At 41.0% G+C, this 12,617-nt stretch overlaps 1 protein-coding gene and 1 pseudogene across 2 annotated transcripts in view; both read left to right on the top strand.

Annotated features, from left to right (window-relative positions):
* Nucleotides 1-1,002: 1,002 nt before the first annotated feature.
* On the top strand, nucleotides 1,003-1,720 carry LOC114890335 (annotated as a pseudogene).
* Nucleotides 1,721-3,509: 1,789 nt separating this feature from the next.
* Nucleotides 3,510-12,617, top strand: part of NMD3 (NMD3 ribosome export adaptor) — a 75,309-nt gene continuing 66,201 nt past the window's right edge. For both annotated transcript variants that reach the window (XM_029215085.1, XM_029215086.1), the window contains exons 1-5: nucleotides 3,510-3,592; nucleotides 4,146-4,202; nucleotides 5,310-5,444; nucleotides 7,573-7,669; nucleotides 11,925-12,005. In XM_029215085.1, the coding sequence (XP_029070918.1) occupies nucleotides 4,159-4,202; nucleotides 5,310-5,444; nucleotides 7,573-7,669; nucleotides 11,925-12,005 (357 nt within the window). In that variant the 5' untranslated portion in view covers nucleotides 3,510-3,592; nucleotides 4,146-4,158. The remainder of the gene's footprint in view (nucleotides 3,593-4,145; nucleotides 4,203-5,309; nucleotides 5,445-7,572; nucleotides 7,670-11,924; nucleotides 12,006-12,617) is intronic.

The following is a 12,617-nucleotide window of genomic DNA, read 5'->3' as shown; positions in this document are numbered from 1 at the left end:
CTCAAGTCATCTCAGCTTCAGAACTTCCGGCATTATGGTTGCTGAGGCCTCCATCAGACTGCAAGGCACCTCGGCTTCTCTCTCTACCCACTTGTGGTTCCCCTCCTTCCTTTGCACAGGTGTTGATTCTAAGTGTACTCCCTAATAAACCTCTCCTGAGCTAATCTCCAACCAATGAGATCTTGATATCCCACACGTGCTATCACATTTGATGGTGCGAAAAAAACCACACTCTGCATCTGAAAGTTCTGTGTAGAATTTCAGTGATTAACAGATATGAATGGAGCATTTACTACTTGCTAGGTATTGAAGATATTTAAAATTAATAAAACCCTACTTTTAAAACACTTATTCAGTCTGTCTCCAAGAAAGTTATGTTGTAATCTAAAACAAAACAGGTGAAAATCAATATTTATATTTACCTTAATTGGTTGAGAAAGAGATTTTATGGATTCTGATCTAAACTTTTTTTTAATGAGTTTGTGGATGATGAATCTGGTGAAACTGTAACTTCCTAGGAGGTCTGAATTTAAGTTTGTAAAAACAAAAGAAAGCTAAGATTCAAATAAGGACAGATATCCTGAATGTAAGGACTATGGTACAAGAGAACACATTTTTTCAAGGTGAGATTTGAGGATTAAATAAAAAGTGCAAAATGAGTTTCTCTCAGGTGTAATTTGCCTATATTATCCCACTGTGAGACCAGTCCTAGCAAGGTCATCCTGGTTTGTGGCAGACATTTAACAGCAAGCACTTACTTCTCACGTCTGGAGATCTTAGTACTGAGGGGTGGGAAGTGGGAGGAGAGATATAGGTACGTATTTCATTTATCAAAAGCCTGTGAATCAACTATACTCCAAAAAGAAAAAAAAGCCTGTGGCCTTTCTGCATTAACCAGAGAGGGGTCCATATGGCGGCGTTGTTCTGGGCTTCCCCTTGTAACTTACAGGGAAAATTTCACAATAACCGGAGCCCTTGAAGTCCTGCAAATGAAGGAGGAGGATGTCCTCAAATCCCTCACAGCGGAGCCCACTTAGGTGGCAGCAACCTGACTTCCAAATGGAACAGCACCTCTACAAAAGGAAAAGTGATGGCGTTACCTCATAAATCTGAAGAGAACCCGGGAGAAGATTCTGCCAGCAGCTCGTGCCATTGTCGACATTGAAAACCCAGCAGACGCCAGTGTCATACCCTCCAGGAACGCAGGCCAGCGATCTGTGCTGAAGTTTGCTGCTGCCACGGGAGCCTCTCTATTGCAGGTGCTCCATCCACTCCTGGCAGCTTCACTAACCGGATCCAGGCAGCCTTCCGCTGTGTGTTGTGCGGTTATCAGGAGTGACCACCAGCCTCACAGAGGCGTCTTATGGTAACCCGCCTACCGTTGCTCCACATCACACAGACTCTCCCCTGCGCTGTGTGGACACTGCCATCCCTTCAGCACGAGGGGAGCTCTCGGCAGGTCTGATGTGGTGGTGCTGGCCTGGGGATTGTGCGCCTGCGCGGCTTCATCTCCGGTGCGCGCTCGTGGGAAGTCAGGTCGTGTCTCTGCTTCTACAGGGATCGTGAAGAGACTGAAAAGGAAGAGCAGGCGGCTGCTGAAAAGGCTGAGACCCCGGAGGAATTTTGGGGTGAATGAACCGTTCCAGGTCCCGAACTTATTGCTACTCAACCCGAAGTTGCAGACGGGTCTGAAGGCGCAGGTGGCCTCAGCACCTTCTAGCAGCTCCTCCGGAAGGACCACGGTGCGCAGCCAGCCTCTGAAGGCCGGTCTGCCGCCGCCGCTCAGACCACTAAATGGGGAGAAACAACCAGAGTGGTCTCAAAGCTGCTCTTCCACAGACTCTTTTTTTTTTTTTTTTTGCGGTACGCGGGCCTCTCATTGTTGTGGCCTCTTCCTTTGCGGAGCACAGGCTCCGGACGCGCAGGCTCAGCGGCCATGGCTCACGGGCCCAGCCGCTCCGCGGCATGTGGGATCCTCCCGGACCGGGGCACGAACCCGTGTCCCCTGCATCGGCAGGCGGACTCTCAACCACTGCACCACCAGGGAAGCCGTTCCACAGACTCTTAAACAGAAGATGGAAATAAGGTCGATGGAAAATAAAGTTTCTTAAAAAAAAAAAAAAAAACAAAAACGAAAAAAAGCCCACGAATAGGAATAGCTGACCTAAGCCTCAGAAGGTTGGCAGCCTGGTATGGTGGTACATGTACACAGAGTTAGACAGACTGTTGTTCAGGTCCTGGTTCTGCCACTTACTTGCTACAGAACTCTCAGCAAATTACCTAGTTTTTTGGAATATCAGCCTCATCTGTAAAACATAAGCTCCATAAGGGCAGGGACCATGTCTTGTGTTGATCCAGTGCCTAACAAGACTGGCACTGTGGCACTTGCTGCCAAATCAAACAGGGTATGGAAGGAGTGTATTGAGAAAGAAAAAAGGAACAGCCCTTGACATTCCGAAGCTGGCCAGTACTCACAGGTAGGCCAGCAAAGGAAGATTATTTCCTGTAGGAGCTGCCAGTTGGTTTGAAAGGCTGTGTGCTTAGGAATGTGACAGGCTACGTCAGGGTCAGATCCTGAAGGGTCTTTTTTCTATGCAGAGAAACTGGAAATAATCCAGAGTGGAGACCATTGAAGGATTAAAAGCAGAGGAGAGTAACAAAATCAAATTTGCATTTTAGAAGGATGGATTGGAGTGTGGAAATAAGGAGAAGGAATGGGAGACTACTTAACTACCCTACGCAAGAAATGGGAGGCCTTCTTTCATGACCTTCTATAAGGCGACCTTGCTTATTTCTTGAAATTTGGGGCGAGAAGACAGAAGAAGAATATGGTTGCACTCTTCAAATATTTGAAATTCTGTCATAAGAAAGTGATTAGACTCTTTCTGAGCTGCTCTAGGATCAAGGTATAAAGTCATAAGGAAATATTAAGTGCACTATGGGGAAACACATTCTAATAATTAGAGTGGTCTGAAAATAACAGACTTCTTCACAAATGGTTATTTCTTACATTTCTTTCATCTATTCAACAAATATTCCTTGGAGCAGTTAGGATGTGGCAGGCATTAGGCATATAACGGTGAACAAAATAGACAAAGGCACTGCCCTCGATGGAAGTTACTGTAATTTTTGTCCAATGTGGTACCGTTTATAGATAACTTTTATATAATCATTTAAACAAGAAGCAAGCTCCCAATAGGGGTATCTAAAAAGTGGCTCTGAGTGAACTCTGGCCAAGAAGATCGGGAAGGACGATAACCAAATAGAAGAGTTGTAAAGTCTGTGTGAGTCTCAGGCGCCATAGGACGAGAGAGCCAGAGAACCCGCTGCCTTCTCTCCCTCATCTTTTCCACCAGCCTGGCCTCCGCCCCGCCCCGCCCTCTCCGCCCTCCGCTCGCCAGCACCCTCCCCTTTCTCGGTCCCCCACACGCCGCTGTGATTCGCGCTGTCGGCCCGCGAGATTTCGAGCTATTCTCTCGCGAGATCTTCAGTGTACTGGAGTCAGCTGTGGTGGCCGCTGACTAGGCGGTGAGAGCTGGTCCTGTTGCGGTTTTTCGGCACATCTGGCCAGAGTCTGGCCCAGAGGCGCTAAGTAGGTTCTGGGGGCCGAGACCCGGCTTGCAGTCGTGCGGGGTCCCTAAGGAGAGAGGGGGACGGACTCCCTGGGCTCGGGCTACCTCGGGCCGCGTGCGCGCAGCGTGTGTGCCGCCGGCGGGAGCCCGCGTGAGGTCTCACCCGCGGGGTGCGGGGTCGGAGTGGGGTGGGTGGGTGGCCCGCAGGTGCGGTGACACCGCCCGCGGACTCTTACAGTGAGGTTCGAGGCACGCCCGCGGCAGCGGTGAGGGCGTGGGGTGTCCGGTGAGGCCCCGGCCCCCTCTGGCCCCTCCTTGGGTTCGCCGGGGTTGGCGCCCAGGTGCCTCCTGAGGTCAGCGCGCAGTTTAGTGGCTTGAGGGTCTTGCAGACGGGAACCTCCGGAATTCGCTTCTTTGTGTTATTAAAGAAATTACTTCTTCCAAAGGTTCCAGGTGGAATTGGTTTTTCTTATTTGCGGCTTTACGAGGCTTGGCTACCTTATTCAGAGAGGCAGAAGGAAGATGAGTAACAGATGTCTTAAATCTTACTATTCTCTCTCTTTTTAAAATCAGGATATACAGAAAAATGGAGTATATGACAGAACCCGTGAAGCACACACCTGGACACATGTGAGTCGCGTCCCTTTTCCCCCATCCCTCTTAAGTTTAAAAATGTTAAAAGTGACTCTTTGAAACTTACTGTGGGGAAAGCTTTTCTTTGCGGGGTGGGGTCGGGGGGATTCTTTTGTCTTAAGTGGGAAAAATGAAAAGCCTTGTTTCCTGAGAAGAACGAGTTCATTTTTCGCTGGGAAGTTTGTGGTAGTAAATACTGGTTTAAGAATGTTAAAATATTCACTGTACATTCTTCTAGGTTGGCATCAGCCATTGACTTTTAAATTTAAGGTAATTAAAATGTAATAAAATTATGTATTCATTTGTTCTGTCTACTACCCACATTTCAAGTCCTCAGTAGTCACATTTGCCTGGTGGTTACCATAGTGGACATCAGAGGTTATAGAACTTTCATTCTGGGTAACGTCAATGATTCTTAAACATTTTGTGTCCCCAGTACACCTAGGGTTATGACACTCCCATCATAGTGAGTCACTAGACATGATATTCTTTCCTTCCTCTAAAAATTTTTCTCCTTTGAGTTAATGTTTACATTTTGGCAGTCCCTGTGCTATACTGAGGCTTAAAAAAAAATTTGCCTTTGGACTATAAAGCTGTCTGATGATTACTATTAGCAGTTATTTCGCCTCTCTAGACCCTTTGTACATCGGCCATATTTTGAGGCTTTTTGGAATTGCGGCCATCCTTGGTTTTTTTTCGCCTCAGTAATCCAAGGTTTTTTAATCTACTGCATCTTTGAAGTCAGTTTTTTAAAAAGGGCAGAGATATTATGGCCTAAATTGAAGGCTTTGGTTTGTTTGTTTTTTATTTTTTTATTATTATTTTTTGTTGAAGTATAGTTAATTTTTCAGTGTTGTGTTAGTTTGTGGTGTACAGCAATGTGATTCAGTTATATATATATATTTTTTTTATATTCTTTTCCATTATTGTTTATTACAGGTTATTGAATGTAGTTACCTGTGCTATACAGTGGGACCTTGTTGTTTATCTCTTTTATATATAGTATTATAGTTTGTATCTGCTACTCCCTGTTTGATAGTTTTTTAATTTAACCTGTGCACTTATGAAATCTAATTTGAAAAACGTATGCTTTGTTTATTTAAGCTTGTGCTGCGATTGCGGTGTCCTGATCAGTCCAAATCCTGCCAATATTTGTGTGGCTTGTCTGCGAAGTAAAGTAGATATCAGCCAAGGCATTCCGAAACAAGTCTCTGTATCTTTCTGCAAACAGTGCCAAAGGTACGGTGTGGTACTATTTTATCCTGCTTAAAGTTGAAATTTGTATGTGAGAGAGCCACCAGGATATACTGACAATATTTTAAGAGTGTTAAGATATTCACTGTACATTCTTCTAGATTGGCATCAGCCATTGGCCATATGTGGCTTTTTAAGTTTAAAGTAATTAAAATGTAATAAAATTAAGTATTCAGTTCTGTCTGCTACCCACATTTCAAGTCCTCAGTAGTCACATGTGCCTGGTGGTTACCATAGTGGACATCAGAGGTTATAGAACTTTCATTTTGGATAACGGCAATGATTCTTAAACATTTTGTGTTCCCAGTACACCTAGGGTTATGACACTCACATAATAGTGAATCACTAGACATGATACTCTTTCCATCCTTTAAAAATACATGCGATAAGATACATGTAATACAGTGCATGTAATTGAGATTTAAGTTTTATTTATGTTGGCCTAGTTAGAGATTTTAGAATTAGCAATTTTGTAGTGTTCTTTTCTATTTTTCTCTGCTAATTTGGTAAAGTTAGTGCAAAGGTATTTGAATCTGTTCTTTTTCTGTTAAGAGATTAATAGGTTTGATGTATACAATTAATAGATACAAGTTTATGTTATTAAGGGTGAGAGCAGATTTTAAAGACATATTACTATTAATTACCATGAAGCTTTTGTTTTCCGCTTCAGTCATTTAGAAGCCATGTATGATAAAAAGCACCTTATTTTTTAAGTAATTTAGTGGTGTGTTTTAAATTAAAAATCATGTATTAATGTTCCCATGTAACTAAAATGACTATAGCTGATGGAAAAACAGCTCAGTATATCATATCTAGGATGGTCTGAAATGAAGACTGGATTTCAAGGCAGACTTCTACTGAAAGTTAATGTTTTATTCCTTTTATGTTTTCTTTAGTCGTTGGCATGAACAGCTTATGTCTAGGAGGCCATTGAGTAATACAAAACTACCCATTGAAACTACCCATAAAATTATATGCCTGTGATTTCCCAAATGGGTTAGGACTCTAGTGGCTCTTAACTTTTTTGGGAGGGAGGGGTTCATGAATCCCTTTAAGAATTTAAAAACTGCATCTTCCCAGAAAAATACATTAAAACAAAGACATGAAACTTGTGTACTGTTTCAGGGAGTTTATAGTTTGTAAGCTTGGCAGGTGTGAGGCTTAATCTATAATAAATATTCGCTATTCTTAAGAGCATCGGTGGAAAAAAAAAACATTGGACAAAGAATCAGGAGACCCAGTTTATCTTGAATTTCTCACAAACTAGCTCTTTGATACTCTTGGCCACTTCACCTCTCTAAGCCTTAATTTCCTCATCAGAATGAAGGGGCTTTATTAGATGATACACGAAGCCCTTTCTAACTCCAAAAACATGCTTATAACAAAGGGACCTATATAAATAATTTTTTTCAGTGAAACTTTAAAAGTGAAAATCAGACTATTAACAAGTAAGGAAAAAAAAGCATTCACATAATACATTTAGAAGTATTAATTTATTGAGCATTTGCTGTATGCTAGGCACTGTCCTAAGTCCTGAGCTGACTGGGCTAAAAAACTTAAAGTACATACATAAGGGATTTCAATTTTAATTTAGTCAGGTTTTATATAAGATTTAAAATTTTACATTTAAAATTTGAAAAGGGACTTTGAAGTAGATAAATAGTCTGAGGTATTATTGATACATAGTATTAGGTACTAATTTACCTTTTTTGTGTGTGAGAAATAAGCAGTTCTTAAGCATTTTAGATGTGCATTATAAACCATTTTAATGCTATTTGGAGGTGATTTTTTCACCTGTGTTTCAAAGTATAGCTTCAAGGAACACTGGGGCATTTTGTCATCCTCACTGGAATGCTTATTGGTGCTTGAAGTAATAAGACCTTTTAATAAGTTATTTCAGATTGACTTTCTCAAATACTCAGAATTTTATCTTTTTAACTAAATTACTTGTCTAACCGAAAGTTTTCTGGAACTTCTAAAATATATTTTGGTTAAGTGCCTCAGATCAACCTTGGGTATTATTAATTTAATAATCATTGTTACGTCTGCATATTCACGTGGAAATTTTTTTTTTTTCCTGAGAGATCCTGAATTTCAATATATTTTCTCTCAGATATTTCCAGCCACCAGGAACTTGGGTACAATGTGCATTAGAATCTAGGGAACTTCTTGCTTTATGTTTGAAAAAAATCAAAGGCCCTCTGAGTAAGGTAGGTCAAATAGCTAAAATCAGTTTTTGTGGGTGGTTCTGTGTGTGTGTGAGTGTGTGTTTGTGTGTGTTTAATCTCTCATTTTCAGATAATCCTTGTTTGAGTAGATTTTCCAAAATAACTATTAAATGCTACTGTTGGTAAGCACACTACTACAAATGCTGTTTTCATTTTTAAAGTTGTATATATTCTTTTTTAATGGAAATGAAAATCTTTTTGCTTTAGAATCAAATTTTTTTCCTTCATTATTTGAGAACCTCTTATGTGCAGTAATCTTTACTGAAAATGTTTATATAAAGCCATTGCTAAACATAATTTGGAGGCTATAGTATTAGGGCTATGGTATTTGGTTTTAAAAAATTTTTCGTTACTGCTCTGGAAATAAAATATTTGTGCCTATTACTTAAAGTCAGGGTATAAACATCTTCAAAAAACAAATAGGGTTTGTTAGTGTAGTTAGGCTCTCTACATAACACTTTCAGTTTTCTTTATGCTAAACTTTATGACTTATTTCCACCAGGTATATTTGTAATTGAAATGGCTCTTTTGGTTTGACGAGCTTCAGATTCTCTTAAAACTCTGATAAAATTACATGTAAGAGTTCTTTGAAGTTTCTCCCTTTATTTTCCTTGTTTTTTCTCCCTGGAATTTGTATCAGTCAAATGTTGGCCCTACTAGCTGAAAACTTTGCCTTTTTGCCCTTGTATTGTTTTTAATCTTTTTTTTCCTGTGTTCCTGACAGTTTCCTTTATCTTCCAGTTTTTGTATTAATTTTCTTTCAGTAGTAATATTTTAAGTTTAGAGTTTTTAATGTTCTTGATACAGTCTGTTGAATAGTTCTGAAGGTTTAATAATACGCTGTTATTGTTTTTTACTTTCCTTCTCTTCCCTGATTTGTCTTAGTTTTTTTTTTTTTTTTTTCCTGGAGTCAGTTTTTGTGTAATTTGGTCTTTTGTTTTCATACTTCAGGCTTTTGTCAGATGTTCATTAATAATTCATTAGCATTCAACAGATGTTTATTAACTCTGTGCCAGTCTACTTTTGGTGTTAGGGATATGGAAGTGAATGAGAGAGACGAAATCCCTGTCTTAGAGAGCTTTTATTTTAGTTGAAGGGGAGGGTGTAGAGTAGTCAATGAACAAAATAAATAGGTATATTAAGAGGTATAAATTCTGTGGAGGAAAAAGCCAGAACTGTGCAGGGAAGAGTTGCAATTTAAAATAGAATGGTTAGGGGAGGCCTCATTGATAAGGTGATACTTGAATAAACATTAAAGGCAGTAGAGGAGGGAGTCACAGTCTGGAGGAGAAGAGCATTATGGGTAGACAAAACAAGTGTAGAGGCCAAAGGCAGGAGAATACCTGTGTGGTTAGAGTGGAGTGGGGAGGGAAACGTAATTGGGGATGAAGCCAGGGAAGGCATGGAAAGTCAGTAGGTCAGGCCTTGTAGGCCCTTTTGAGGCCTGGTTTTTACTCTGAGTATAGTGGGTATAGAGCAGGAGTCCCCATCCCTCAGGTCGTGGACAGGTACTGGTCGGTGGCCTGTTAGGACCTGAGCCGCATAGCAGGAGGTGAGCAGTGGGGGTGGGTGAGTGAGCAAAGCTTCATCTGCTGCTCCCCATTGCTCCCCATTGCTGGCATTACCGCCTGAACAACCACCCCACCCCCCACCCCCGTCTGTGAAAAAATTGCCTTCTGCGAAACCGGTACCTGGTGCCAAAAAGGTTGGAAGGTTGGGGACCGCTGGTATACAGGGTATAGGGCAGAATAGTGAGATGAATGATTTACAGTTTATCAGCCTCCTTCTGGCTGTGTTTAGAATAGATGTGAGGGGCATGGGCACCTTTAGGAAGCGATTGTAGTAATCATGAGAAATGATATTTGGATTAGTAGTAGAGGAAGTGAGAAGTGGACAGGTTCTGGCTGTATTTTGAAGGTAGTCAGTAGGATTTACTCATGAAGCTGGATGTATGTTTATGAGTTGGAATAGTCAAGGGTGACTTCCATGGTTCTTAACTTGATCAACCAGAGGAGGGAGTTACTGATAGTGAAGTAGGAAAGGCTTTAAGAGGAGCAGGTCAGGGGACTTCCCTGGTGGTCCAGTGGGTAAGACTCCTTGTTCCCAATGCAAGGGGCCCAGGTTGAATCCCTGGTCGGGGAACTAGGTCCCGCATGCGTGCAGCAGCTACGAGTCCGCATGCCACAACTAAGACCTGGCACAGCCAAAATAAATAATAAATAAATAAATAAAATTAAAAAAAAAAGAGGAACAGGTCAGGCAGGAGAGATCAAAGCTCATCTCAAAGTGGTGCTTAGATGTCCATTAGACATGGAAGTAGAAATAGTGGGGAGCTGGATAAATGAGCAAGGGAGTGGTCCAGACCAGAGATAATAAATTTGGGGTGTGATGGTATTTAAAGCTATAATATTAGATGAGATTTCCTAGAGAGTTTAGAGAAAGGGAGAAATTTCAGGACTGAATCATGGGATCCTTTAATGATAAAAGTTTGAGAAGATGAGAAAAAAAATCAGTCATTACTTCTAATTAGCTGCAGGGAGAGCAATATATATAATTAGGAGATCTAGAAGGTGAAGGGAATGTTCAGGAAAGAGATTGAGGATTTTGGAGGTTTTGTTGTTAGTGAATGTTGAATTCCAGAGGCCAGTAAAAGGTTTTCAGGATTTGGGGAGGAGTGTTAGATGGGATAGAAAAGGGCATATGTGGACTTACCTGGTGGTGCAGTGGTTGAGAGTCCGCCTGCTGATGCAGGGGACACGGGTTTGTGCCCCAGTCTGGGAAGATCCCACATGCCGTGGAGCGGCTGGGCCCGTGAGCCATGGCCACTGAGCCTGCGCGTCCGGAGCCTGTGCTTCATAATGGGAGAGGCCACAACAGTGAGGCCCGCATACCGCAAAAAAAAAAAAAAAAAAGGGCATATGTGGAACCATATGGAGATCGGAGTGTGGGAGATGAGGGAGTGACTGAGGTAATGGTAAAGAAGAATTAAAGGGCTCGATAAGATGGATTAGTCCTGGTTGTCTGAGGACAGATTGTGTGGTGAGGCTGAGGAATGGGGAATGCAGATGGAGGCTGAGGGAATAAGAAGCTCTCTGTCACCCTCTGTACCTGGTGTCGCTTGTTGACTACTAGGCTTTGCTTTAGGGAACCAGTCGAATGAGGAGGGTTTTACTCTGGACGGCTGTACCTATACTAGCTTATCTAGTTCTCACCAGAAAGGTCTTGATAAAATTATCTGCCTGCTCCTGTCTCCCAAATCTGTTATCTACAGCTCAGATTTCTCCATAGAGCTCCAGACCAAATAGGTATCTCACTATCCACTGAACAGCTTCACTTGGATATCTTAGATAAATCCTCTAAACTTAAATGTCTGAAACCAAATATAGCACATTCCTCCCCATTTAATCTGTTTTTTATTTGTGTCAGAAAAATAGTGTTACCTAGATGCCCAAGCTGGATACTTGACTATCATTCTACAATCTTCTTTTCTTCCTTCCCATATCCAGTTATTATTAAATCCTATAGATTTTATCTCCTAAATAGCTCTTGGCTTGGATCTTTCTGCTGCTGTTACTTCCGACCCCTCAGTTCAGGTCAGCTACAACTCCTGCCCAAATTATTGAAACAACCTCCATTTTTGTTCTCCCACCCCCTTCCTCAAAACACCCATTTTAGCCATATTGAGCTACATTCAATTTGTCACATATGGCAAACTGTTTCTGGCCTCTGCTGATTTAGCAGTGAGTTACCATTGTGGATTCAGTATTCAGTGCATGAGACTCCTTGTAATGAATGTTCATTCTTTTTTTTTTTTAAGCCACATACATATTATAGTGAGAATAATAAAAGTAGAAACCTTTGTTCATGAGATTTCTAGTAGATGATGAGGTCATCAGGTGTTTGTTTTCTTCTAAAAAGTGTAATTTCCATTCAAAAAACTGTATACTGTTTTTAGGGGAAAGGAGTTTTTTTCTATGCAAGTATTTTAATTTTTGCTTGAATTATACCAGTTTCATTAATATAGTCATTAGATTTTCCCTTTATTTGCTGTTTTTGTTGCCATACCTCTGATGATAACTTTTTTTTTTTACTTTTTTTTTTTAAACTGGTGATGTTGGGTAGATTAATCATGGATTCCTTAAGCATCTATGAAATCTGTTTATTAATGAGTTATTCTCTAATTTCTTTTCTCCTCAGAGGGGAACTGATGTTTCTTTTTGTTTGTGTTTTGTTGAAGGTACGGCTTGTAGATGCAAGCTTTGTTTGGACTGAGCCCCATTCTAAGAGACTTAAGGTTAAACTAACTATTCAGAAAGAGGTAAGCTATACATAATTTTCTCAGCATGGTTTAAAGTATAGGTAGGATAAGGAGACAAAAGACCTGTATGCAGAAAATTATAAGACACTGATGAAAGAAATTAAAGATGATACAAATAGATGGAGAGATATACCATGTTCCTGGATTGGAAGAATCAACATAGTGAAAATGACTCTACTACCCAAAGCAATCTACAGATTCAGTGCAATCCCTATCAAACTACCACTGGCATTTTTCACAGAGCTAGAACAAAAAATTTCACAATTTGTATGGAAACACAAAAGACCCCGAATAGCCAGAGCAATCTTGAGAACGATAAATGGAGCTGGAGGAATCAGGCTCCCTGACTTCAGACTATACTACAAAGCTACAGTAATCAAGACAGTATGGTACTGGCACAAAAACAGAAAGATAGATCAATGGAACAGGATAAAAAACCCAGAGATAAACCAACGCACATATGGTCACTTTATCTTTGATAAAGGAGGCAGGAATGTACAGTGGATTGTACAGTGAATGTACAGCCTCTTCAATAAGTGGTGCTGGGAAAACTGGACAGGTACATGTAAAAGTATGAGATTAGATCACTCCCTAACACCATACACAAAAATA

The sequence above is a fragment of the Monodon monoceros genome, unplaced genomic scaffold, assembly GCF_005190385.1.
Source record: "Monodon monoceros isolate NGI ecotype Baffin Bay Population unplaced genomic scaffold, NGI_Narwhal_1 Super_Scaffold_11, whole genome shotgun sequence".
In the NCBI taxonomy this organism is placed as follows: domain Eukaryota; kingdom Metazoa; phylum Chordata; class Mammalia; order Artiodactyla; family Monodontidae; genus Monodon; species Monodon monoceros.
Note: the sequence above shows the minus strand (reverse complement) of the source record. Positions and strands in the feature narration are given on the sequence as shown.